The sequence below is a fragment of the Trichomycterus rosablanca genome, chromosome 12, assembly GCF_030014385.1.
Source record: "Trichomycterus rosablanca isolate fTriRos1 chromosome 12, fTriRos1.hap1, whole genome shotgun sequence".
NCBI lineage: Eukaryota > Metazoa > Chordata > Actinopteri > Siluriformes > Trichomycteridae > Trichomycterus > Trichomycterus rosablanca.
In genome coordinates this window covers 282,780-310,000 of record NC_085999.1, presented here as the reverse complement: position 1 = coordinate 310,000, position 27,221 = coordinate 282,780, and the positions used below count along the sequence as shown (strand labels likewise).

The window sequence follows — 27,221 nt, the reverse complement described above, 5'->3', positions numbered from 1 at the left end:
CATGGCATTCCCACCACCATGCTTGACTGTAGGCATGACACACTTATCTTTGTACTCCTCACCTGATTGCCGCCACACATGCTTGAGACCATCTGAACCAAACAAATTAATCTTGGTCTCATCAGACCATAGGACATGGTTCCAGTAATCCATGTCCTTTGTTGACATGTCTTCAGCAAACTGTTTGCGGGCTTTCTTGTGTAGAGACTTCAGAAGAGGCTTCCTTCTGGGGTGACAGCCATGCAGACCAATTTGATGTAGTGTGCGGCGTATGGTCTGAGCACTGACAGGCTGACCCCCCACCTTTTCAATCTCTGCAGCAATGCTGACAGCACTCCTGCGCCTATCTTTCAAAGACAGCAGTTGGATGTGACGCTGAGCACGTGCACTCAGCTTCTTTGGACGACCAACGCGAGGTCTGTTCTGAGTGGACCCTGCTCTTTTAAAACGCTGGATGATCTTGGCCACTGTGCTGCAGCTCAGTTTCAGGGTGTTGGCAATCTTCTTGTAGCCTTGGCCATCTTCATGTAGCGCAACAATTCGTCTTTTAAGATCCTCAGAGAGTTCTTTGCCATGAGGTGCCATGTTGGAACTTTCAGTGACCAGTATGAGAGAGTGTGAGAGCTGTACTACTAAATTGAACACACCTGCTCCCTATGCACACCTGAGTAACCTAGTAACACTAACAAATCACATGACATTTTGGAGGGAAAATGACAAGCAGTGCTCAATTTGGACATTTAGGGGTGTAGTCTCTTAGGGGTGTACTCACTTTTGTTGCCGGTGGTTTAGACATTAATGGCTGTATATTGAGTTATTTTGAGGGAAGAATAAATGTACACTGTTATATAAGCTGCACACAGACTACTTTTCATTGTGTCAAAGTGTCATTTTGTCAGTGTTGTCCCATGAAAAGATATACTTAAATATCTGCAGAAATGTGAGGGGTGTACTCACTTTTGTGATACACTGTACATGTACAAGTTCATTTTGTATTCATGTGCCTGTTAAAATTAGTTTATTAAATTACTATTGCAAAAGGGTTTCTCTCCTGTGTGAATGCGCTGGTGCTGTCTGAGATTGATGCTTTTTTTTCTCTGCAACCCTTTTTTTTTTATCCAGAGTTACAGCATTTAGTGGACACTTTTATCTAAAGCAACATGCAATTATGACTGAATACAGTTTGAGCAGTTGAGGTTTAGGGGCCCTGCACAGGGGCCCAAAAGTGGGAACTTGGCGATGGTGGGGCTTTAACCGGCAACCTTCCGATTACTAGTCCAGCACCTTAACCACACAGCCACCACTGCAGACTGATGAGCAATGTCACTCTCTATAGGAGTTTGCGCTCTGGTTGAGGAGAGCCGCACACTTGCACCTGACCCTCACTGCGAGGTCCTGACCTGCACCCCTTTATCTTTTTCGGGAGCCGTCCTGCACCCACCAGGTTGTAGATGCCGAGCAGCAGAGCCTCGATGCAGCCGCTGCTGTAGCGCTCCCTGCTGACCGTCAGCCGCAGGTACACCCAGACCAGCTCGGGCAGGAACTGCAGGGTGAAGCGCCGCAGGCGGGGGTCTGAGTTCCGATACAGCTCGAACAGCTGATGGCAGACTGGTTCCAGTAACTGCAGCACACACGATAACACAAAATCACCAGAGTAAGAGTACAGGAGGCAGTAAAGACGGCGTGAGTGTGGATTTATTTATTTATTTATTTGTGATCATCATGGCAGGACTGATGGTTTATGATTGTGTTCTGTGTTTTGGTATCAGTCAGAAATTGTTGTTGTGTTTTCTTGACTGAGAGCTCACAGCAAGAAGGTCCTGGGTTCGATGCCCAGATCGATCAGTCTGGGTCCTTTCTGTGTGGATTTTTTATGTTCTCCCCGTCATTGTGGAATCACTTTCATGTACTAAGAAATAATAAATATTATTCCAATGTGTAAAATCCAACATCAGTTGGTGTGCATTCATCAAAAAAAAACACCTTGTACTTGGGTGAAACCTCTACCACAGTAATGTAGTGTACATCCAACACCCAACCCCCCCCCCCCCGTTCTCAGGGGCTCACCTCACTGTTGGGGTCCTGGATGACTCTGTAGAGCGCTGGAACCAGATTCTTCTTCTTATAGAGGGCGCTGGCGTAGCTGGAGAACTGAGACTCGGGTAACGTCTGGGGGGTCACAGACAGCAAACGCTTTTATACATATATATGTATATGAACCAGGGCGACTGTACCCGGGCGACTGAACCCGGGCGACTGAACCCGGGCGACTGTACCCGGGCGACTGTACCCGGGCGACTGTACCAGGGCGACTGTACCCGGGCGACTGTACCCGGGCGACTGTACCCGGGCGACTGAACCCGGGCGACTGAACCCGGGCGACTGTACCCGGGCGACTGTACCCGGGCGACTGTACCAGGGCGACTGTACCAGGGCGACTGTACCCGGGCGACTGTACCAGGGCGACTGTACCAGGGCGACTGTACCCGGGCGACTGTACCAGGGCGACTGTACCCGGGCGACTGTACCCGGGTGACTGTACCAGGGCGACTGTACCCGGGCGACTGAACCCGGGCGACTGTACCAGGGCGACTGTACCCGGGCGACTGTACCCGGGCGACTGTACCCGGGCGACTGTACCAGGGCGACTGTACCCGGGCGACTGTACCCGGGCGACTGTACCAGGGCGACTGTACCCAGGCGACTGAACCAGGGCGACTGAACCAAATTTACTGTTACCAGGTTTACCACAGAGTTTTGGGGATGTGAACTGAGCTGACGCTGACGGATGAACACTGCGCCGGTCAGTAGGTGGCTGATCTGGTGGTTTTGTAGAGGATCAGGATGTACACACACTGTACACACACTGTACACACACTGTACACACACTTCAGGCTGTTTAATGTTAGTGTGTGTTCCATCCTGTCTGTACCAGATGACCGTGAGTGCCCACACATGTCGGTGCCAACACTGTTTTGATAACGTTTGACTCGTTGCTGGGTTTAATGAGCAGCTCAGTCACCGTTACTGCACTAACAGGACGGAGCTGAGGGCTGAAGTTTCCACTCACCTTGTATTCTGAAAGCCATTCTTCCACGACTCTGCCGTCCCCCAACATCCTACACACACACACACACACACACACACACACACACACACACACACACACACACAGTGGTGTTTCAGATCATGTACGGCGTGTTTAAGTCCGAGTGCTTGTAAAATGTAAGCAGGTTTTTGGGGGACTGAGAGGTGACATGGATGAAAGGAGAGAGAACCAGGATTAATCAGGACTGCAGGGCTGGAAACATTTTACTGCTTTTAAACGATTAAATAGATTTAAAGTGAATCGATGTGCTTTTAAAGCACCAAAGCTCCGTCACATCAGGGAAATAAAGCTGCAGTGTGTAGTGAACAGTAGTTTCCAGTTTCTACTCCAGTACAAACACGGAGGGAAATGAAAAGTCACCACAGTGGAACTTTCTGGGTTTTTTATTTATTTATTTTATTTATTTCTGCATTTTCTCCCTAGTTCATCTGTCTGCCGCTGCTGGGGATCCCGAATGCGTTTGAGGAGAGTATATTCACCTGCTCCACGCCCCCTCAGTCCCTCAAATCCTTCTGTTTCACCCGTGCCTCGGTGGATTCACACACGAGCCTCCTCCACTTCTGTACAGGCACCTCTATCTGCTAATCAGGGTCCTTACACAGCCTCAAAGACCCCGCCCACTTTTTAGTCCCGTCTTTTCCCACCCAGCAGACTCGATGGCCAATTTTAGTCAGTTTGTCTTCCCGGATTGTGTTCGAGGTGGGTATATTGCTTATATATCCTTAGCGGACCCCTTCTTCATGCCCAGACGCCTCTATCTGCTAATCAGGGTCCTTACACAGCGTTGAAAAACCCCACCCACTTTATTAGTCGGGTCTTTTTCCCACCCAGCAGACTCGCTGCCAATTGTGCCCGCTAGATGGTGCCCAGCCGACCGGTAGCAGAGCCGAGATCTGAACCGTGGTGTTCAGAATCTCAGCGCTGGTGTGCTAGCAGAATATTCCGCTGCTCCACCTGGCCATTTTTACCCCGGATGCCCTTCCTGAGTAGGTTTTACCTGCACCGAGAGCGCACCGAGTTCCGGCAGTTATTTACATTTTCTGCATTTAGCAGACGCCTTTATCATTACAGTTACAGTCTGAGCAATTGAGGGTTAAGGGCCTTGCTCAAGGGCCCAACAGCAGCAACCTGGCAGTGGTGGGGCTTGAACCAGCGACCTTCTGGTTACTAGTCCAGTACCTTAACCGCTAGGCTACTGCTTGCCCTGTTACGTTCCTCTGGTGTTACCTCACGGTCTCCTGGTACTCAGATGATCACGGCGTGAAGAGCTCGAGCCTCCATGGAACCGAACATCTGATCCTCAACGGCTCACCTGTAACCACAGAACACAGAACATCACCTGAACATCAGAGAGGAATCAGGAGAGGGCGGGGCGGGGCGGGGCGGGGGTATTGTTTAGTTACTTTCACTTTCTGTCGGTGCAGATCAGAGTGCATTCTGGGAAACGGTTTTGAATTTACATTTACATTAAGAGCACTGAGCAGAAGCTTTTATCCAGAGTGACTTACAATCATGACAATTACAGCAGGGTTAAGGGCCTTCCTCAGGGGCCCAACAGTGGCAACCTTCTGATCACTAGTCCAGTACCTTAACCATTAAGCTTCCACTACTGCCCCTGTGAGACCTTATCTACAGGCACATGGAACAGTGGTCTCTTTAACAAAGCCAAGGGGGCTGGTGGAGGCGTGGGGCGTGTTCCTGATCAGCGGTTCTGAGCGGTGTGTGTTCCGGCTCTGTATTACAGCAGCAGTGATCTGAATGTTACTGATTAAAGCTTCACTGAGATGAGAACCGAACCCACTTTACTAAATGAGAGTAAGAGCTGGCACCGCTGCACCGCTGCACCCTGATGAATCGCTGGCAGAAACAGTCAGAGCTCTCGGCGCATTAAACACGCCCGCAGCACCGCAGCACCGCAGCACCGCAGCACCGCAGCGCCAGAATGAGACGAGACCAGATCTTATTTGTGTGAGATAAACTCACTACAGAGTCCAATTAAAACTCACTGACACTAATGTTCATTCATTCATTTCCATGTTTTTATAGTGGTCAGGGCTGCTGGGGGTCCTGGTTTCCCCAGAATAACTGGGCGTGATGCAGTAACGGAGCCTGGAGAGGACGCCAATGCACGGTGGAGCCTCGACTGTTTCAGCTCTCTGTCCAGTAGCCTGTAATATCCAGAACCACACGCTGTTGGGTTCCAGTGGTTGATCTCTAATGACTATTTATCTATCGATTCATCTATAGACTATTTTATCGATTAGTCGATTAATCTAAACGATTAATTCAGAATCTGATTTCATCTTCTTTTATTCTAACACTAAACTGTAGGTGATAATAATCTAACCCAGAACTAAATGTAAACAGGGTTCATGTTCATATGATCACATTCTCAGGTGCTCCATATTAAACAGAGTGCAGCTCGTGTTCATGCTGTTCTGTACACACAGCAACGTGCTTCACCTTATAGCAGAGATAAAATAGTTAGATGTAGCCGCGTCTCATTAAGTCCAGCGTACGGTAACGACAGAACGATCCCCGATCCTAACCTCCACATTCACTCAACACTTACTGCACATTCTAAACCATGTAAACACGGTGCTGAGTGTTACGCTGTTACCGGCGCATTCACATGAGAAGCTTTTCGTGCTTCGAGCGCCGACGCGGTAAAGTGGGCGGCGGTCTGACTGAACCCGCTAAGAAATGCGCTATTCCAAGATCTCCAGGATTAAGAAGCGTAATGAAACGATATAGACGTGCAGCACGGCGCCGGTGCTGCTGTGGTACCATCAAAGCTTTACACAGTGAACAAACCAGCTTTTAGTTCTGTACCAGTTTTAAGTAGCACCAAACTTTGGATGATTTGGGTCGTGGAAAACTTTGATCTTTTCTTTAAAAGCTCTACAATCGTCCTCTGACGGCTGCAGACGGCGTTTTTTAAGACGGAGCTTAATGATGCCGACCGGTGACCGGAGCAGATACGACTGAGGTCCTGCACACAGCGAGTAGTGCTGAGGGAATCATATGAACGCTTATATGAATGGAGACGATGTAGAAATTAAACAGGATCATTTATAAACATAGTTTTAAACACGATGCATCCACTTAAAATACTGACGTCGACGTCATCTACACTGACATCACAGCCCATTACGACCCATCACCACAAGCGGGATGGAAACCTTTTAGGGTCGGGGTTTAGAGTGCACCATCCACTGAGGGATAAATTATTGAACCACAGTTAAAACACGACTTCTGCTAAAGCTTCTCCATCATCACCCCCCATCAACAACAACCCCCCCCCCCCCCCCCCCCCCATCAATCAGGCTTCCTCTCAGTACAGTCGTTTATCCTCATCAATAAACTGTTGGAATGGAGGAGTGGTGTCCACATACTTTTGGCCACATAGTGTAAATACTGTGACTCCTCCCGTGACAGACGTTTCTCTGGACCACAACCCGGGCCGCTCTCTTCCTGTCAGAGCCGCTGACTCTGATGTTCCTCCTTCAGCAGGAAGTGCTGAACCTCACACAGCTCCAGCGACGCCGAGGAACCTTCAGCTGCAGAAGCGTCACCAGACCCTGAGCTCATAAATCCACCAGAACTCAGAAAGTGCTGAACGTGAGGAAACGCAGGCGGGAGGAACCGCAGAGCACGAGGTGTGAGCCTCTACATCACAGAACAAAACGTCCCAATCATTTTTTTTTATTATATTTTTTTTTTTTTTTTTGCATTTTCTCCATATTTTCCTCCTGATTTAGCGACTCAGTTTTATCTTCCGCTGCTGAGAGATACCAGATTGCATCCGGGGAGAGCACGTCACTGCCCACGCTTCCTCACACACCGGAAAAACACCGTCCGCTGTCCGAATGTTCGCTCACTGTATATAAATTTATATTTACAGAGAGAGAGAGAGAGAGAGAGACGGTCGGCTTTACAAATTTCGGTTCGTAATCTGAAATTTGTTCGTACGTTAAGTTGAAAAAGATCGCTCGTAACCCGAAATGTTCCTAAAATAAACCGTTCGTAACTCAAGGGTCTACAGTATTTATTTATTTATAAATACAGGGCCAGTGATAGCTCAGTGGTTAAGGTACTGGACTAGTAAACAGAAGGTTGCCGGTTCAAGCCCCGCCACCACCAGGTTGCCACTGTTGGGTCCCTGAGCAAGGCCCTTAACCCTCAATTGCTCATTGTGTAAGTCGCTTTGGATAAAAGCGTCTGCTAAATGCTGAAAATGAAAATGTAAATGTAAATTTATTTATTATTTCATCTCCACTGGAGGGGATTCGGCATAACTGCTGCAATAACGACCTCTGCTGGCCGATCGATGGCGCTGAACAGAGACGCCCCATCGTATTCCTGCAGTCCTACGCTCCCGTGGAGGATGTACCAGGTATGACACTTCAGTGTATGGTTGATAGCACTGCCACTGGCCAACCCCAACCCCAACCCTGACCCCAACCCTAACCCTAACCCTAACCCTAACCCCAGCCCCAGCCCTAACCCTAACCCTAACCCCAGCCCCAGCCCTAACCCTAACCCTAACCCCAACCCCAACCCCAGCCCCAACCCTTTCCTCCTTATCGATATACATACGTGTTTCATGCATGTTCATGTGCACATATGAAAACACTGCACTGCTATTTTCACCACCGGACTTCAACATATTACTAATTATATGTATATGTGTATGTTTATGTATACAGTATATTAGTTATATGGGCAAGCCGTAGCCTAGCGGTTAAGGTACTGGACTAGTAATCAGAAGCTGGTTCAAGCCACACTTCTGCCAGGTTGCTGCTGTTGGGCCCTTGAGCGAGGCCCTTAACCCTCAATTGCTCAGACTGTATACTGTCACAGTGCTGTAAGTCACTTTGGATAAAAGCGAAAATGTAAATGTAAACATGGTAAAGTTACATATATATATATATTCTGTTTTATTCCACATCGGTGAGGAGCACACTGAACCTGGTGACCTGTACAGAGACAATAACCCGCCGTCCACACCTTTAAAGATTAACCAGGTAAACACACAGGAGCAGCTCAGCCCCAGTTACACCGGAGTAAAGTCCATCCTGCAGCACGTTCTCTCTGACGGGAGCGTTCCACACCTCCGCCTAAACGCTCAGGTTCCAGCTCCAGGTTCTAAAGAAGGAACTTTAGTGCTAAGCTGGCTTGACTGTGGACGGTCGCTCGTTTGTAAATCAATACAGAACTTGTTCCGGTTGGTCCGAGTATCACGTCCGAGCGTACAGACGAGTTAAAATCCCGACTCCAAATACGTGAGATTTATACGGAGCTGCCGGGACCTGCCAGAAAGTGGGAGGTTATGATGTCACAAATTTCAGTGACATCATAAACAATCACTCCAACAATTTAATATTAATACGATTATTTATACTGTAATTAATAGTAACACTGTTTTGTGAATTCTGGACCTTTATGATGGTTTTAATCCTGGTGAGCAGGTGAACGTGGCACAACACACAGTTCAGACAACCCTCCTGTGCCAGTCAGAGTGCCCATGCATCTCCTGTCTACCATCTAAAGCACCTACAGTGGACACACTGGCATCAGAACTGTACATCAGGGCATCAGAAGGAGGTTGTTTGTTCTGAAGGATCCTGGATGATGGAGGAGGTGAACCAGGACGCTCTGCAGGATGGTATGAAGGTAGAAGGAGCTAACCCTAGATCCTACAGGAACACTGGTCAGATGTGGTCGTATAATAAAGGATCTACAGATTTAGGGAGGAGGGAGGTGTTCACCAACCAGACGTACGGATGGAACTGCTGGGATTCGCTGCAGCCATAAATATGAACGTGGCTAAAAATAGAAGCCTGGACGTCACCAGAGAAGAACTGAAGCTCAGCAGAGTCGAGCAGAAGCTCCCGCAGGACTCAGACTGGTGTGATGAAAGCGTGAGACTGCGAGGTTTCCTGCTTCAGAGCTTCAGAAACCAGGACGGAACTGGGTCAAAGTTCAACCAGACTGAACCGGGTACAAACCCAGCGGCACGGGGTCTCAGGGCGGGCGGCACCACCTCACCCCAGCCGGCTCAATCCCTTCTGACCAAACTAAACCCAGTAAAGAGGGAACTGCTCACGTCTAAGAGTTCCTCCAGCGGCAGTAACGTCTACCGTCTGCACCAATCACACGCCTGCCAAGCAGCTCTGGCATTAAACGGGTCAGCGGGCATTTGTAATCATTTAGACAGAGAGAACCGTATCGATCCAGACAGGAATTACACTGGCACATTTAGACAGATTAAAGTACCCGGGGGGGGGGGTTAGGGTTAGGGGGGGGGGGGGGGGGGGGGGGGGGGTGCACTGTGAGGGATTGGCACCCTGACCAGAGCGCCCAGCGTTTATCACTGAGACCAGACCAGCCGCAACCTGACCGGGATTCAGCGCTCGATACTAATCACATGAAACGAACGACAGGAAATACACTGCTGACTCAGCTGGTTTTATCCTGGTCAGGGTCTCGGTGTGTCAGTGCGTCCGGCTTCCCCAGAAACACCGGACGCAACGCAGTACCACACGCCGATCAGAATCGGGACAGGACGCCGATCCGTCGCGGCGCCTCGGCCTTAAACGGTGGAATAAACTCGTCGCTACATAACACGTCACTGAACCTCGACAGGAAGTTCTGGGGTGCAGAACAGGAAGTGGTTTTTGATCCAACCAACCCCCCCACACAGACGATCAGGGCGGGTAGGTTAGCGATCAGAGACGGGCGGAGTGATATTAGCTCCTTAAGATGATCATACTGGAACACGTTTCTGATCACGTTTATCTACTGTGTTGTGGGAGCTACACCGTCATCACATCACTGCTTAATCCTGGTCAGGGTCACAGTGGGTCCAGTTAAATGGACCCTGACCTCAATGCATTAACACACCCAGGACAGGACGCCGATCTATCATGGAGTCTCGCCTCCACCGGGCACTAATGCCGGAGATGTTGTACCCTAGTGGTTAAGGTACTGGACCTAGTAATCAGAAGGTCACCGGTTCAAACCCCATTTCTGCCAGGTTGTCACTGTTGGGCCCTTGAGCAAGGCCCTTAACCCTCAATTGGTTAGACTGTATACTGTCACAGTACTGTAAGTCACTCTGGATAAAAGCGTCCTCTAATAACCGATCATGTCTGTATGGAGACCCAAACCCTCGAACCCTGGAGCCCAGTGGTAGTACTGGTGTAGACTGGCACTGTGCCACCTGTGTGCCCGCTACACCATAATAAATCATCTTTTATAATCATGACAAGTACAATTATTTATCCAACTTCAGAGCAATACAAGTAAAACCAGCCTCCTGCCCTCAGGGTACACGGGTATGTCTAAATCACTGACACTAACTAGGTACAAATCATAAATTATTACTAATTATTAGTAGATTATTTTAATGCTACACGCTGGCGCTTGACGTGAGCATGTCGTCGTCCAGACACAGAAAACATTCCTTCACACATGCACTGTGGAGCTCACGGTGAGGTGAAGCATGCTCGACTGTGGGCAGCGTCACGTGCTTTACAAGTCATGGATCAAATCTGACCTTCAGGACAAATATCCTCAAAGCAACAGGAGCCCATAATGGGTGTCAGATGTTGTACCCTAGTGGTTAAGGTACTGGACTGGTAATCAGAATGTCGCCGGTTCAAACCCCATTTCTGCCAGGTTGCCACTGTTGGGCCCTTGAGCGAGGCCCTTAACCCCCAACTGCTTAGACTGTAACTGTAACTGTAAGTCACTTTGGATAGAAGTGTCACTAGATGCTGAGAATGTAAATGTTCTGATTCAGTCACAGATAAAGAAACCATCCAGAAATCACTCAGACATCCAAAGCTTGCTCGACTGTGGACAGTGTCACACTCAGCTCTTCATTCAGCACTAACTCAGACCTCTTTTAAAGCTCTGGGATTGAATCTGACCCTCCTGACCCATAATGGGAGCAATCAAACTAGACCTATTTATATGAGCCTAGCAGGTAAGGTACTGGACTAGTAACCAGAAGGTCGCTGGTTCAAGCCCCAACACTGCCAGGTTGCCACTGTTGGGCCCTTGAGCAAGGCCCTTAACCCTCAATTGCTTATGTTCTTTACTGTCACAGTTTTGGATAAGGGTCTGTTAAATGCCGTTAATGTAATATAATGTAATGTGATTTATATGGGCACAGAGAAGCTATACCACCAGCTATAGTCAATCACAGGTATTATCGAAATTATTATATTATGACATCCTACCTGACCTGACAGGTGTGTGAGATTTGTAGTTTAGATGTAGCAGCATGTAATGTGAATGATTCTAATGATAATAAACTGGTCCTGGTCGCAGTTCCTGCTCTAATGAAGCCCTAGTGATCCTGAATGTTGTTTCTATGGCCACATCAACACAAACAGACTCACAGCCGTTACAGCTTCATTAATCTACACGTTAATGAAATGACTCTTGTACCTACCGGCTGAAATATGAAGAATAGAAGCTGTAAAGGTGCAGCAGTCAGTCCTGAGTCGCGGTCGGCCTCCTCCTGCAATGCAAATAGCTGCACTAGTCCGGACTAGTTCACTCAGTCAGGCTGCTGTCATTCCGCTCATTCATCCCGCAGCAGCGCCCAGAGCTTCATATAAACCTCCACAGCACCGCGTACAGCTCACCCAGCTCACCTACAGTCCCCGAAACACCGAACCGAACCGTGCACTGCGGCACCCACACCAAAATCTACCGAAACCGTTCACCCTCACCGACATTCCTCTCAGCTGCCTCACTCACCTCAGCGACTCTTCATTCCCCGCCCGTATTCAGCAAGTACAGCCTGCGCTACTATTGGCTAGAAGTCATTAGTCAGAGCACACACATACGCCTCAGCCAATCACTGCTCGGGAGGCGGGATCGATCATAAAACGGGTAGAGAAACAGAACGCGTCATCGGGCAGCCTGTCAGTTAGAAAAAACACACAGTACCTGTACAAACAACAAGCAGCGGGGAGAGACTTCAAAATAAAAGTCCTAGATCACACATTCATTTTAACCTATTTATTATTTATTTATTATCTATTTATTAGGATTATAACGTGATGTTTTACACTTTGGTTCCATTCATGACAGGACGGGTCGTTACTCATCACACAAGATTCATCAGTTCTCAATTTAGTGTCTCCAGTTCACCTCACTTCCACGCCTCTGTACTCTGGGAGGAAACCGGAGCACCCGGAGGAAACCCACACAGACAAGGGGAGAACATGCAAACTCCACAGAGAAAGGACCCGGACCGCTCCACCTGGGAATCGAACCCAGGACCTTCTCGCTGCACAAGCAAAATGGGGACTTTTACCACTGGGGACAGTGGCAGCCTGATGTGTGGAGCTTCAAGTCAATCAGAAGACTGTCAGTTAAAAGTCCTGGCTCTGCCATACACCCACCACCGGGCTCCAAACCCACTCGGCCCCGGGTGCGGCACACAACAGCAAACCCCACACCCTGACCCCACCCTCCAAACAAGCTGGGATATGAGCTAAAAGAATTTAACTGTACTGCACTCGTGGATCTGGATATATTACAAATAAAGGCGTTCTTCTGAAATGCACCTGGATTTGATGTATACAAATAAATTATTACTATTCGAGTTCTATTTAAAACATGTTATGCTTTATTCATTCATTTCATCATTTTATCATTTCTATAACTCTACATATTTTTGTATTTTTGTACTTGTATGTATCTGAATAGTTTCTGATATTCTTGTTGTTTTAATAGAACATCTGTATCGGGCGCACAAGGCACATCTGTGGTGGACTGGAATCTGGCTATGGGGGGGATTCATGGTTTAGGTGCATTTGGTTCTTAACCATCAAGAATCATCATACAGTGTATCACAAAAGTAAGTACACCCCTCACATTTCTGCAGATATTGAAGTATATCTTTTCATGGGACAACACTGACAAAATGACACTTTGACACAATGAAAAGTAGTCTGTGTGCAGCTTATATAACAGTTTAAATTTATTCTTCCCTCAAAATAACTCAATATACAGCCATTAATGTCTAAACCACCGGCAACAAAAGTGAGTACACCCCTAAGAGACTACACCCCTAAATGTCCAAATTGAGCACTGCTTGTCATTTTCCCTCCAAAATGTCATGTGACTCGTTAGTGTTACTAGGTCTCAGGTGTGCATAGGGAGCAGGTGTGTTCAATTTAGTAGTACAGCTCTCACACTCTCTCATACTGGTCACTGAAAGTTCCAACATGGCACCTCATGGCAAAGAACTCTCTGAGGATCTTAAAAGACGAATTGTTGCGCTACATGAAGATGGCCAAGGCTACAAGAAGATTGCCAACACCCTGAAACTGAGCTGCAGCACAGTGGCCAAGATCATCCAGCGTTTTAAAAGAGCAGGGTCCACTCAGAACAGACCTCGCGTCGGTCGTCCAAAGAAGCTGAGTGCACGTGCTCAGCGTCACATCCAACTGCTGTCTTTGAAAGATAGGCGCAGGAGTGCTGTCAGCATTGCTGCAGAGATTGAAAAGGTGGGGGGTCAGCCTGTCAGTGCTCAGACCATACGCCGCACACTACATCAAATTGGTCTGCATGGCTGTCACCCCAGAAGGAAGCCTCTTCTGAAGTCTCTACACAAGAAAGCCCGCAAACAGTTTGCTGAAGACATGTCAACAAAGGACATGGATTACTGGAACCATGTCCTATGGTCTGATGAGACCAAGATTAATTTGTTTGGTTCAGATGGTCTCAAGCATGTGTGGCGGCAATCAGGTGAGGAGTACAAAGATAAGTGTGTCATGCCTACAGTCAAGCATGGTGGTGGGAATGCCATGGTCTGGGGCTGCATGAGTGCAGCAGGTGTTGGGGAGTTACATTTCATTGAGGGACACATGAACTCCAATATGTACTGTGAAATACTGAAGCAGAGCATGATCCCCTCCCTCCGGAAACTGGGTCGCAGGGCAGTGTTCCAGCATGATAATGACCCCAAACACACCTATAAGACGACCACTGCTTTATTGAAGAGGCTGAGGGTAAAGGTGATGGACTGGCCAAGCATGTCTCTAGACCTAAACCCAATAGAATATCTTTGGGGCATCCTCAAGCGGAAGGTGGAGGAGCGCAAAGTCTCGAATATCCGCCAGCTCCGTGATGTCGTCATGGAGGAGTGGAAAAGCATTCCAGTGGCAACCTGTGAAGCTCTGGTAAACTCCATGCCCAGGAGAGTTAAGGCAGTTCTGGGAAATAATGGTGGCCACACAAAATATTGACACTTCAGGAACTTTCACTTAGGGGTGTACTCACTTTTGTTGCCGGTGGTTTAGACATTAATGGCTGTATATTGAGTTATTTTGAGGGAAGAATAAATTTACACTGTTATATAAGCTGCACACAGACTACTTTTCATTGTGTCAAAGTGTCATTTTGTCAGTGTTGTCCCATGAAAAGATATACTTAAATATCTGCAGAAATGTGAGGGGTGTACTCACTTTTGTGATACACTGTATAGTGCAGACATTTGTGTTCTCGAAATGTTATATCATCTAAGCTACACGGCCAAAAGTATTGGGACGCCTGACTGTAAGTGAAAAAACAAAGAGTGACCCTCAGCCGCAAGACTTACTAAATGTGTCTGTGTGTGGGAATTTGTGCCCGTTTAGTAATACAAAACATGACAGCGTTTGTACGATTGGGCTCTGACTGATCAGTCGGCGTTCCGGTTCATCCCAGAGCTGTTGAGTGGGGCTGAGCTCAGGCCTCTGTGCAGGATGCTGGAGTTACTTGGTTTTTAAACCGAACTTTTCTTCATGCTGGAACAGGGAAAGGTCCTTCCCTAAACTGTTGCTGTAAAGTCAGAAGCGTATTTGCATATATTAGAGGGGGCGTCCCAATACTTCTGACCTGTATACTGTATGATAGCTGTATGATCCTGAACCTCATAACGTTTTTATTAGAATTGATATTAATAATCAGTCAGTAGCGATTGTTGAGCTGACGGTTCGGTCGCTGCACTGATGCGTCTTAAACGTTCTCGAACTATAAAAACTCAGTTCACAGTGCGAGCAGCGGAACCTCTTCTCTCCGGTGTGAATGCGCTGGTGCTGCCTGAGATTGCTGCTCACGCTGAAGCTCTCGCCGCACTGCTCGCACCGGTACGGCCTCTCCCCGGTGTGAACGCGCTGGTGCTGTTTTAGATGATGCCGGTTCAGAAAGCTCTTCTGGCACCACGGGCAGCGGTGCGGCTTCTCTTCGGTGTGAATGCGCCGGTGCCTTTGTAAAGTCCCACCGTCGATGAAACTCTTCCCACAGTCCTCGCAGGCGTACGGGCGCTCCCCGGTGTGAATGCGCTGGTGTATCCACGCTGCGGCCCTCTGACCGAAACCCTTCCCGCAATACGCACAGGAGAAGGGTTTCTCTCCGGTGTGAATGCGCTGGTGCAGCCTGAAATTTCCCCCGTTGGTGAAGCTCCGCCCACACTGCGTGCAGCGGTACAGCCGGTCGGCCTCATGGACCGTACCCTTGTGACTAAAGCGCTTCCCGCAGCGCGAGCACCGATGCGGCCTCTCTCCGGTGTGAATGCGCCGGTGTGTTTCGAGCAGACTCAGCAGAGCGAACGTTTTCCCACACTGCGAGCACACGTAGGATCTTTCTGAGGGTTCGCGGACGTCCTGCGGAGTCCCGGGGGTCGCGGGCGCCAAGTTGACGTATCTGATCTCGCCCGAGCTCAGCAGCCACTGGTATTCTTTATGGTGGCGACTCTTGATGTGGCTGCGGAGGAAAAACTCGGAGGTGTAGGAGAAGACGCAGAGGGAGCAGGGGAAGCCTCTCGCCTCCGGAGCTGAGGAGGAATTAAAAAACGTAGATAACTAATGATACGAGGTGGTCAGGGTCTCTGTGCAGCGGCATCGATCGGCCAGCAGAGGGCGGCAGTGCTGCAGTTATGAGGAGGGTGTAACTCAGAGGGAGGAGATTCCTCATAACTGCAGCACTGACGCCCTCTGCTGGCTGATCGATGCCGCTGCACAGAGACGTGGGACAACGCAGCTCGAGCGTTATTACCTTCCGCAGAGCATTTCATCCTCCACATGCGCTCAAACACGATCCCGAGATCTTTAGCGTACGTCTCATCGTACCACACCAAGAGCTCCTGTCCTGCTTTTATGGGTCGACAGCAGCGGTAGAAAATTCCTCCCTGATACTGAAACGCCACCAGATTATTTTCTTCATCGTTACCGGCACAGTTTACATACCTGAGGGTTAAAGAGGGAAAATAAAAACGTGAGAATATTAGGAAACAGCGAGCGAGAGAATTAAAGAGTGAGTTTCTCACCTCATCCAGTTAGCGTGAGTCTCTCTTTTAGCATCGATAAATTCCTCACACTGCTCACATCCGTGTATCTGTGATCAAATTTAGTTATAATTAGAGTTTAAGCTCCAACCACTCGACCAAAACGATTCATTTATTATTTTTTGTACCTTGAGCTGCTGTAATGCTTTAACTTTGGGATTATAAAAGTTTATCTACATATATATATATATATATATATATCACTCTGTCTGTCTATCTGTCTGTCTATCTGTCTAACCCTGATCAGGTCAAACACTTTTTCTGTCTGTCTGTCTGTCTATCTATCTGTCTGTCTATCTGTCTACCTGTCTGTTTATTTATCTATATGCATACATATCTGTCTGTCTGTCTGTCTGGTTGTCTGTCCATCTATCTGTCTGTCTATCTACCAGTCTGTCTGTATATCTATCTATCTGTCCATCTGTCTATCTACCTGTCTGTCTGTCTATCTATCTACCAGTCTGTCTGTCTGTCTACCTATCTGTCTGTCTATCTATCTGTCTGTCTGCCAATCTGTCAGTTTGTCTATTTATCTATATGTATACATTTATCTATCTACCAGTCTGTCTGTCTGCCTATCTATCCATCTGTCTTTATATCTGTCTCTCTGTCTGTCTGATAATGAAAGACAGTAACTCACCACCCAGGAGTATCGACTGTTCACGGCTTCCTCTCGGAACACCAGTTCTCCCTGGTAGGGTCCGAAATGTGCCCCCACTGGAAGCGTCTCCCCCTTATTAAACACCCCCAGAGCTGCATTAGGAATATCAGACTCCTGAAGCTCTAGAGCGGGTGGAAGAGTCTGTCTGGCTCTGTCAGAGACCCCGATGGGTACAGGGCTATCAGGGATGAAGAGAGCTGCACCATGAAGCTCACACTTGTTGATGAAGAACGACCGACACTCCTCACAGTCTGGATAATAAGAACATTTTTGGTTTTTATTTTAATGATTCTAATATGTAATGACAGAAGTTTGGACTCAGTAATGCTTCTTACAGAGGTGATCTTCATCTCCGTCCTCATGTCCTTCCTCTTTTTCAGGTTTTATCAAAGGTTCGTCTTTCTGTTGGATCACAGGGGTGATGTTCTCCACCGAGCCTGAAGATCCTCCGTCTACAAAGTGGTGATGAAAAAAATCTGCTGTTATTTAAATACAAATAATGAGTGGAAACATTAACACTTTACAGGAATGTTTAAACTGCGGCTCGCTGCTCATTTGTGGCCCATTACTATTTTTGAAACGACTGTTCCACTATTAATCTGGTTTTTTTTAAAAACAGCTTGAACAGTTCGACCTCTGGGTGGCGCTCTCACATAAACCAGATCTAAATCTCTCCCCGTCTTCTTTCCTCTCGACTCAGAACATTAACGTCACACCTACAGTACATTAACGTTCCCCAGTTTCTGGATAAACGCGGCGGCTCCAGAGAAACCAAAACTAGATGTTTAATATAAAGAAGTATAATAATCTTCCTGTTAGGATTATAAACCGGTGAGTGAAATCACGACACTGTGGACGATCATTCATCACTCAGATAAACATGAAGTGGAATTAGTAGTAATCAGGAGCTCTGTTATAGTTTTATTTATTTTATTAATAAAGACTCTGTGGCCCCGTGGTTGTGGCCCCGTGGTTGTGGATTTATTTACTCCATCAGCCCCCTAATAAGAAGAGTTTGGACCCCCCTGCTGTACAACCTTCTTCTCCAGGAACTAAAGCTTCTTTTTCTTTCTGCTGCTCTGGTGTTTACAGTCACCACACCGGATCATTCCCTTCCTGACACGCCCCTCCTGTTTCTATCCAGGTTTGGGACCTGCACTGAGAGCACACTGACGAGTGCACCTACCAATAGCTCGATTGTTCGACCAGTCCCTCCCTGCCAGTCACAGCCAATCACATCTGTGTAGATGCCCGACCGGCTGCTAGCACAACTAACATTCATACCCCGGGTCTGTGCAGTAACATGCTAGCATGTTTCACCGCTGTGCCACCCAGTAACTAAAGCAGTGAGATTAAGAACACTGTATGTTCCTGAGCTCCATGCTGGACTGCACTGCTCTGTTATCTTACAGAATGAAGCTTCATCATCAGGTTCCTCTTTTTTGATGAGCTTCCTCAGGAATCCTCCAGGCTCTGCAGTGTCGACGTCTCGCTCAAAACTCCATGTTCCACCATCTGAGGTTACACTGGTCTCCATCTCTACATCCTCACACTGATAACACCTGAAGAACAAGATTTATTACACAAAGAAATTCAACTCATTATAGAATTGTGCTTCAGTTTTAGCACTTATTATCTATTTTGTTTCCTACTCAAGTACATCAGAAGGAGGGACAGGAACACTTTTGGGGGTGAGGGCGATTACACTCTCTAGTGCACTATGTAAACACATGTGTGATGCTAACAGTTAGCTCAGTAGCTCAGCCTTGTTTGTTTACATCAGAACAGCTTTAAACACCTCGAATTTTCACAGGAACCATCTTTTATTAAAACTCTAACACATTTAACTGTTACTGTAAATAAATAAATATTAAATTTACACACCATTAACTCTTAAACATCATCTGGTGGTCCTGTGTAGTTTTCTGATGGTTGGTGCAGCAGCATTAGCGCCTCCTGCAGGACTGGAGTGAGGAGACGGTGAACAAATCTAATTCTAACAATATAAACTACAGGGGTTGGACAAAATAACTGAAACACCTGGTTTTAGACCACAATAATTTATTAGTATGGTGTAGGGCCTCCTTTTGCGGCCAATACAGCGTCAATTCGTCTTGGAAATGACATATACAAGTCCTGCACAGTGGTCAGAGGGATTTTAAGCCATTCTTCTTGCAGGATAGTGGCCAGGTCACTACGTGATGCTGGTGGAGGAAAACGTTTCCTGACTCGCTTCTCCAAAACACCCCAAAGTGGCTCAATAATATTTAGATCTGGTGACTGTGCAGGCCATGGGAGATGTTCAACTTCACTTTCATGTTCATCAAACCAATCTTTCACCAGTCTTGCTGTGTGTATTGGTGCATTGTCATCCTGATACACGGCACCGTCATCGGATGCACATGGTCCTCCAGAATGGTTCGGTAGTCCTTGGCAGTGACGCGCCCATCTAGCACAAGTATTGGGCCAAGGGAATGCCATGATATGGCAGCCCAAACCATCACTGATCCACCCCCATGCTTCACTCTGGGCATGCAACAGTCTGGGTGGTACGCTTCTTTGGGGCTTCTCCACACCGTAACTCTCCCGGATGTGGGGAAAACAGTAAAGGTGGACTCATCAGAGAACAATACATGTTTCACATTGTCCACAGCCCAAGATTTGCGCTCCTTGCACCATTGAAACCGACGTTTGGCATCGGCACGAGTGACCAAAGGTTTGGCTATAGCAGCCCGGCCGTGTATATTGACCCTGTGGAGCTCCCGACGGACAGTTCTGGTGGAAACAGGAGAGTTGAGGTGCACATTTAATTCTGCCGTGATTTGGGCAGCCGTGGTTTTATGTTTTTTGGATACGATCCGGGTTAGCACCCGAACATCCCTTTCAGACAGCTTCCTCTTGCGTCCACAGTTAATCCTGTTGGATGTGGTTTGTCCTTCTTGGTGGTATGCTGACATTACCCTGGATACCGTGGCTCTTGATACATCACAAAGACTTGCTGTCTTGGTCACAGATGCGCCAGCAAGACGTGCACCAACAATTTGTCCTCTTTTGAACTCTGGTATGTCACCCATAATGTTGTGTGCATTGCAATATTTTGAGCAAAACTGTGCTCTTACCCTGCTAATTGAACCTTCACACTCTGCTCTTACTGGTGCAATGTGCAATTAATGAAGATTGGCCACCAGACTGATCCAATTTAGCCATGAAACCTCCCACACTAAAATGACAGGTGTTTCAGTTATTTTGTCCAACCCCTTGTACGTGTACGTATAATAACATTCATGTTAATACTTGTTTAAGCTATTTTATTAGTTCAGTTTATGTAATAAAGTCCTGGCCCAAAGGCAGCAAAATAGCCTCAAACTGTGATGTTACCTTCACCATGTTTTACAGATAGATAAGATTCTTATTCTGGAATGCAGTGTCCATCCTGCACCTCCTGCTTATGGCACAATTCTGAGTGCTTTACTATAAAACTATTTACATAATCAGTCTTAATACCAGATCCAAATCTCAATATTGTCATTATCACAGTTTATGGAACTTCTGCAGTTCTACAGTTTGACTTCAAGCAGATTTAAATAATTACAAACAGCAACTTGGTTTAATAAGTAATATTTATTAAACAGAAAACGGTAAATATAAACCAAAAGTAAATACAGTCGTGATCTACTGATTAGGATTAAGCTCTGTGTGTGTGTGTGTGTGTGTGTGATGTTGCTAGTTTGAAGGAAGCTTTAAAACTATTCCATGTGGTGTGATGATATATTAAATATAAATACTGTCATGAATAATACAGAGAGATTCAGTTTACTCACATTTATTACAGAAACTAATAAAGTCATTCCTGAATGTTCTACATTAAAAGAGAACCTTGTTTTAAATTAAAGTAAATAACTTCGATTTTTAAATCTAAACTCATAAAGAAAATGTTTTTAATGTTTTGTAATGATTTCTTAGCTTTTCTGTTCTGTTATTCAAGTTTAGTTCATTTGAATGTGAAGGAGAAATAATTTACACTGATCAGCCATAACATTAAAACCACCTCCTTGTTTCTCCACTTACCATATAGAAGCACTTTGTAGTTCTACAATTACTGACTGTAGTCCATCTGTTTCTCTACATGCTTTGTTACCCCCTTTCATGCTGTTCTTCAATAGTCAGGACCACCACAGGACCACCACAGAGCAGGTATTATTTAGGTGGTGGATGATTCTCAGCACTGCAGTGACACTGACATGGTGGTGGTGTGTTAGTGTGTGTTGTGCTGGTATGAGTGGATCAGACACAGCGGCGCTGCTGGAGTTTTTAAATACCGTGTCTGCTCACTGTCCACTAAATAATACCTGCTCTGTGGGGGTCCTGACCACTGAAGAACAGCATGAAAGGAGCTAATAAAGCATGTAGAGAAACAGATGGACTACAGTCAGTAATTGTAGAACTACAAAGTGCTTCTATATGGTAAGTGGAGAAACAAGGAGGTGGTTTTAATGTTATGCTTGATCAGTGTACATGATAAAATGTGCTGATGTGTTGCTGCAGCTCCAGACTGAACAAGAAAATCATGATATTTATTATCCTGAGATATTTTACTTTATGTCCAAGTATTTTTAATCAGTTTTAGTCTGCTGGTCAGTTTTAAACAGGAGACGCGTCCACTTACAGTAAATCTGAGGTTATATTATACAGTTTAATATCAAATGTTCTGATTACAGCTTCATATCTTGGTGCTGGATGAAGACTGTGGCGTCCATCAATGATCAGAATCTTTCTCTGTAGTGCAGAAGTGCGCTAAACAGTCCGGTGAGTCTGTTATCAGGTTGTGGTGGTAGTGATCACGGTTCTGCTTCTGTAGGTGGAGGAGGACGTAGGTGCTGCTGATCTGGTAGCTACATGAGGAACCTGCACTAGGATCCAGTGTTTGATGGTAGATGTTTATAAGCTCATTATCGTGTCACGTTAACATTTCTGTTCTATTTAAGCTAAATCTTTATAAATTAAATCCTTCGAGAACACTTTTATATGAGTGATTATAGTTTTTCACACGGTGAGCACTAGTTTCTCCCCCGTGTGAACGCGCTGGTGTGACTTCAGGTGACTCTTGCAGTTAAAACTCTTCTCACAATCAGGGCACTGATAGGGCTTTTCTCCTGTGTGAATGCGCTGGTGCTGTTTGAGATGTTCGTTGCAGTTAAAACTCTTCCCGCACTGCGAGCAGAGGTACGGTTTTTCTCCGGTGTGAATGCGCTGGTGTCGTTTGAGGTGACTGGTGCAGCTGAAACTCTTGGCGCACTGGGAGCACTGGTACGGCTTCTCTCCTGTGTGAACGCGCTCGTGTCGTTTCAGGTGTTTGTTGGTGAGGAAGCTCCGCCCACACTGCGAGCACTGATACGGCTTCACGCCGGTGTGAATGCGCTGGTGCAGCTTGAGAACATCTTTGCGATAAAAGCCCTTGCCGCACTGCGGGCACTGAAACGGTTTCTTCTCTGTGTGAATGAGCTGGTGAGCGGTCAGGTGACTCTTGCTGTTGAAGCTCTTGCCGCAGTCGGAGCACTGGAACGGCTTCTCTCCGGTGTGAACGCGCTGGTGCAGTTTGAAGTGATTGTTGGTGATGAAGCTCCTGCCACACTCGGCGCAGTAATACGGCTTCTCCCCGGAGTGGAGGAGCTGGTGATGTTTGAGAGTGTCTTTACGATAAAAACTCTTCTCGCACTGCGAGCACTGATAGAGTTTCTCTCCTGTGTGAATGCGCTGGTGTGCATTAAGCTGACTTTTGAAATAAAAACTCCTCTCGCACTCTAAGCAGTGATAGGTTTTTTCTCCTGCGTGAATGCGCTGGTGTTGTTTGAGAGCACTTTTCTGAGTGAAGCTCCTCCCACACTGCGAGCACTGGTAGGGTTTCTCTCCGGTGTGAATGCGATGGTGCAGTTTCAGATCGTCCTTGCGGTGAAATCCCTTGCCACACTCGGGGCACTGGTACGGTTTCTCCTCGGCGTGACTGCGCTGGTGCGCGTTCAGGTGACTCTTGCAGTTGAAGCTCTTGCCGCAGTCGGAGCACTGGAACGGCTTCTCCCCGGTGTGCATGCGCTGGTGCAGTTTGAAGTGGTTGTTGGTGACGAAGCTCCTGCCACACTGGGCGCAGTGGAAGGGTTTCTCCCCCGTGTGGAGGAGCTGGTGATGCTTCAGAGTTCCTTTCCGGTTGAAGCTCTTGCCGCACTGCTCGCACTCGTACCGCTTCTCTCCGGAGTGGATCAGTTGGTGCTGTTTGAGGAAACCTTTACGAGTGAAACTCTTCTCGCACTGGGAGCACTGGTACGGTTTCTCTCCCGTGTGAATGCGCTGGTGCTCGTTGAGATGACTCTTGCACGTGAAGCTCTTCTCGCACTGAGGGCACTGGTGCAGCTTCTTTCTGGTGTGAATGCGCCGGTGTGATTTGAGGAGACGCAGGTCAGTGAAACTCTTCTCACACTCAGAGCAGCGATGGACGTCCTGATGGACATCGCCGACGGAACCCGAGGACGTCTGCTGACCCCAGGGTATCGGGGTCTCATGTTTCAGCAGGTTTATACTCACATGGTCCTCGGTGTGGAGACTCCTGATGTGAGTGTGGAGCTCGAGTTCAGACTCACAGGAGAAGCTGCACCAGGAGCAGGAGAAGCTTTTCACTGCTGTGGGTTTAAAAATGCAAAACGTAAATAAAAAACAACAGTCCACAAACATTCTGATTAGAATGATTCTTAGATTCTGCTAAGAAACTGTACCAGAGTTCACTGAGATCACCGTCCTGCTGAGGAATGATCAATACAGCTTTAATATTTAACCTCTACCTCTAGAATTCTGTAATAAATAAAGTAATAAAGTCTGTAAAAACACACACAGGATCATAAACGTCACCAGGACGTGCAGGAGCATTTAAAACTCTCCAACATATAGAAGAATGTTGATCCGGGTCTGTGTGATCAGACCGGAGTAAAATCATTTTCTGTTTATAATTTCTGCCCATATAAGCGGAGCACAGGGAGCATCAAGGAATAATTAAATAGAAATAAAACTAAACAAACAAAAACCTAATAAATATATTTTCAGCTACTAAACAATCTTACAGTCCGGAAGAGATTAAAGTAAAATACATTATATTTCTTATTAAGCTTAAATAAACAATGATGACTGAATACTGCAGGTACAAAATAACATTAATGATGATGAAGCTTCTGATACTGAAATGATAAGAGACTAAACGTAAAAACACTCAGTGATCTTACAGAGATAATCTTCTTCTTCATCTTCCTCCTCTTTCACATCTTCTTCTTTTACATCTCTGTTCTCCTGGTCCACAGGAGTGAGGTGTTCCACAGAGCCGGATGTTCCACCACCTGAAGTAAAAACATGAAATACAAACATGAGTGGAAAAGGTTCGTGGTGCTGCTGCTCCAGTTAAACCTGGTTAGATTAAACCGTTATAACTTACAGAGGTAATCTTCATCATCTTCTTCTTTTATAGTCATGATCAGGATTCCTTCATCCTCTTGGTTATTTATAAAGCTTAATGATTCTCCATCTGTGGATTTACAGCTCTCCATCTTCACCTCCTCACAAACCTGGTAACCCTGGAACAATCAAATACAGTCAGACATTATATAAAGACATCAGCTGTTCAGATACAGTTACTGTGGAAATCTAAGCTTTAATTCATATTCGTTCATAGCAGAATATCAAACTAAGCTGATACTGTTTACTTTAGTGCTGCATACACGCATGATTTTATTTCATCTTTATTCATGCATAACAATCAAACTGCATGTTTTAATACTTTAACTAGAGCTGGTGGTATGACGGTACATTCGGTATACCGTCTTTAATTCCTCATACCGTATGGATTTTTCATATGCTGCTGTACTGTAGCATAGTTAATACAACAGCTGTAGCTTCAGCAGGCAGCAAATCATATCATATTCCTCTACAGTATAGACAGTCGAGAAAGAAGCTTTCAGTGCGATAATTAAAACTCTGGATTCCAGGTTTGTCTTACGGGGGGGAAAATACTTTATGTCAGTCACTAAACCAACGTTATTAGTGACCTGAGATCAGAGAGATTTAAAGTCGTCCACTTTTCTACATCAGACCAGTGGTCAGGTTGTACAGTGGAGTTTGCAAGCGTGATTTTATTAGTGAAAGGGAGAGCTGAGGGTAATTGTACAATATTTAAATATGAAATAAATAATAAACATCGTATATATTGCAACTGTTTCACGCGTTCTGATTTTATCATATATTGGTAATTTTGTGGGGCCGAGCAGCTTATAGTCCTCAAACCTTCATTATATACATGCTGACATTATAACTGTTTATATTCTACTTATGACAGTAAAATCAGCCACAGATATAAAAAGTCCCAGTCATACAAAATAAAACACACCGTGATATACAGTGAACCCACCAGAATCTTAAAAAATACCATAATACAAACCATAAAACCACCCAGCCCTAACTTTAACTGTACTAAAGTGAATCAATAATGACTGATGGAGAGAAGATGAGATTCTATAATCGTACATCATGAATCCTCACCTGTAAATGATCAGCATCAGGATTCTGTACATCAGATCTTCTGCTCTCTGATGATTCCATTCTAACACCTCAACATAATCAAAGATAAAAATAAATAAATGTTTAGTAAATAAACACAGATAACATGATCACAGATGCATTAATCTATAATCTAATACACAGTCTAGTGCACTATGGAGGAAATAAAGATGTAGTTGTGATGCTGTGGAGACAGTAGCAGCTGAGATAAAGAATCTTATTATACTGAACACGTGTAGATGTTTATATAGAACTAATATATAACAGTATATAACCGAGGAGCTCAGCTACTTTTACATGTACTACATTTAACAGACGCAGGTCGGTAATTAAAGGTTAAGAGCCCCAGTGCTCAGCCTGGCAGTGTTGGGATTTAAACCAACGACCTTCTGATCAGTAGTGCAGCACCTTCAATACTGCAGCTTAAACATAACTAAGCTTCTGTAATACAGAACAGAGTCAGACTGACAGAGTGAACAAGTTCCCACAGTAATCATGTTTTATTTAACACTATTAGATTAAACTGTTACTGTAAATAAATAAATATAAATGTACACACCATTAACTCCTCATCAACATCTGCTGCTTCTGTGTAGTTTTCTGCTGGTTGGTGAAGCAGCATGTAGGTGCATCAGCGCCTCCTGCAGGACCGGAGTGAGGAGACTTGCGGAATAATAGGAATTACTTTATTTAACCCAGTATGTTACACAGTAAAGGAAATTGTCCTGATAAGTGCACACGCATTCTTTGGCTGGTCATTTAGGCATAAAAACCTGAACCTTTTGGGTTTACTCCGGCATAACTAATACTAGGACATTTTGGTCCACTATAAAGGTTTCAAAGAAAAATGTTCTGGCTTTGCTTCCACTCCCTGGATCTTGTTTGCAAACACAGTTTCAGGTCCTTGTAATATTCAGTTTAAACTCAGTAAAACGTGTATATTGTACACACAGTACACTCCTGATCTGAATGAAACACTTGTCGGTCATCATGCTGAAATTACTTTTGCTGATTCTAACTGTTTGTTTTCCAACACTGAGGGAACAGTTGGAAACACACTTCCACACTTTGTGATGTATTGAAACACCTAAATGATGCCTTTCATACTCTAAAGCCAGTTAAATGTACATTTGGAAAAGCTACAGTTTGGTATCTTGGTAAAGACGTAGGACAGGTTCAGGTTAGACCAGCTGATTTCTGATTTCCCAGTTCCAACTACACGCTGGGAGTTGCATAGGTGTTTTGGTTTAGCTTCTGGCTGACTGTTATAAAGTTTTCTGAGAAAATGTTCCTTTAGTGGCTGCACCGCTTACAGATTTACTTTGTTCATCTTGTAATTTTGACAGGACCTCCGTCTGCCAACACACCTTCAAAAATATACCAGCAATGCTGTGTAGCTCCTGTACTTGCTGCTCCTAAATGTAACCAGCCCTTATAACCAGTGGATGCTAGTACCAACAGAGCAGGTGCTGTTCTGTTACAAGAAAATTACAAAGGCCGCTCAGGTG

At 46.0% G+C, this 27,221-nt stretch overlaps 2 protein-coding genes and 1 long non-coding RNA gene across 3 annotated transcripts in view; all 3 read right to left on the bottom strand.

Annotated features, from left to right (window-relative positions):
* LOC134323911 (hyccin 2-like) overlaps positions 1-11,883 on the bottom strand; it is a 32,978-nt gene extending 21,095 nt beyond the window's left edge. Inside the window, exons 1-5 of the mRNA XM_063005497.1 lie at positions 11,574-11,883; positions 4,337-4,421; positions 3,071-3,119; positions 2,068-2,169; positions 1,442-1,621 (exon numbers count right to left, since the gene is read on the bottom strand). Coding sequence (XP_062861567.1) covers positions 1,442-1,621; positions 2,068-2,169; positions 3,071-3,118 — 330 coding nt within the window. The 5' untranslated portion in view covers position 3,119; positions 4,337-4,421; positions 11,574-11,883. The remainder of the gene's footprint in view (positions 1-1,441; positions 1,622-2,067; positions 2,170-3,070; positions 3,120-4,336; positions 4,422-11,573) is intronic.
* Positions 11,884-17,486: 5,603 nt separating this feature from the next.
* On the bottom strand, positions 17,487-19,027 carry LOC134324349 (uncharacterized). Its single transcript, XR_010014170.1, has 3 exons — positions 19,009-19,027; positions 18,535-18,686; positions 17,487-17,576 (listed from the first exon to the last, which is right to left on the bottom strand). It is a non-coding gene; the product is annotated as an uncharacterized LOC134324349 (long non-coding RNA).
* A 2,601-nt stretch (positions 19,028-21,628) lies between these two features.
* Positions 21,629-25,724, bottom strand: LOC134324369 (zinc finger protein 883-like). The gene is made up of 4 exons (XM_063006190.1): positions 25,696-25,724; positions 24,596-24,734; positions 24,390-24,500; positions 21,629-23,795 (listed from the first exon to the last, which is right to left on the bottom strand). The coding sequence occupies exons 2-4, from the start codon at positions 24,705-24,707 to the stop codon at positions 22,168-22,170; spliced, it is 1,851 nt and encodes a 616-aa protein (XP_062862260.1). The 5' UTR covers positions 24,708-24,734; positions 25,696-25,724; the 3' UTR covers positions 21,629-22,167.
* Positions 25,725-27,221: the final 1,497 nt, after the last annotated feature.

Excerpts from the sequence above, each read along its gene's own strand:
- LOC134324369 (XM_063006190.1), bottom strand. The coding sequence starts at position 24,707 with ATGGAGAGCTGTAAATCCACAGATGGAGAATCATTAAGCTTTATAAAT. Across the intron at positions 24,501-24,595 it reads AGATGATGAAGATTACCTCT|GTGGTGGAACATCCGGCTCT; the intron begins GTAAGTTATAAC and ends TTTTTACTTCAG. Across the intron at positions 23,796-24,389 it reads TGAAGAAGAAGATTATCTCT|CAGTGAAAAGCTTCTCCTGC; the intron begins GTAAGATCACTG and ends TTAAACCCACAG.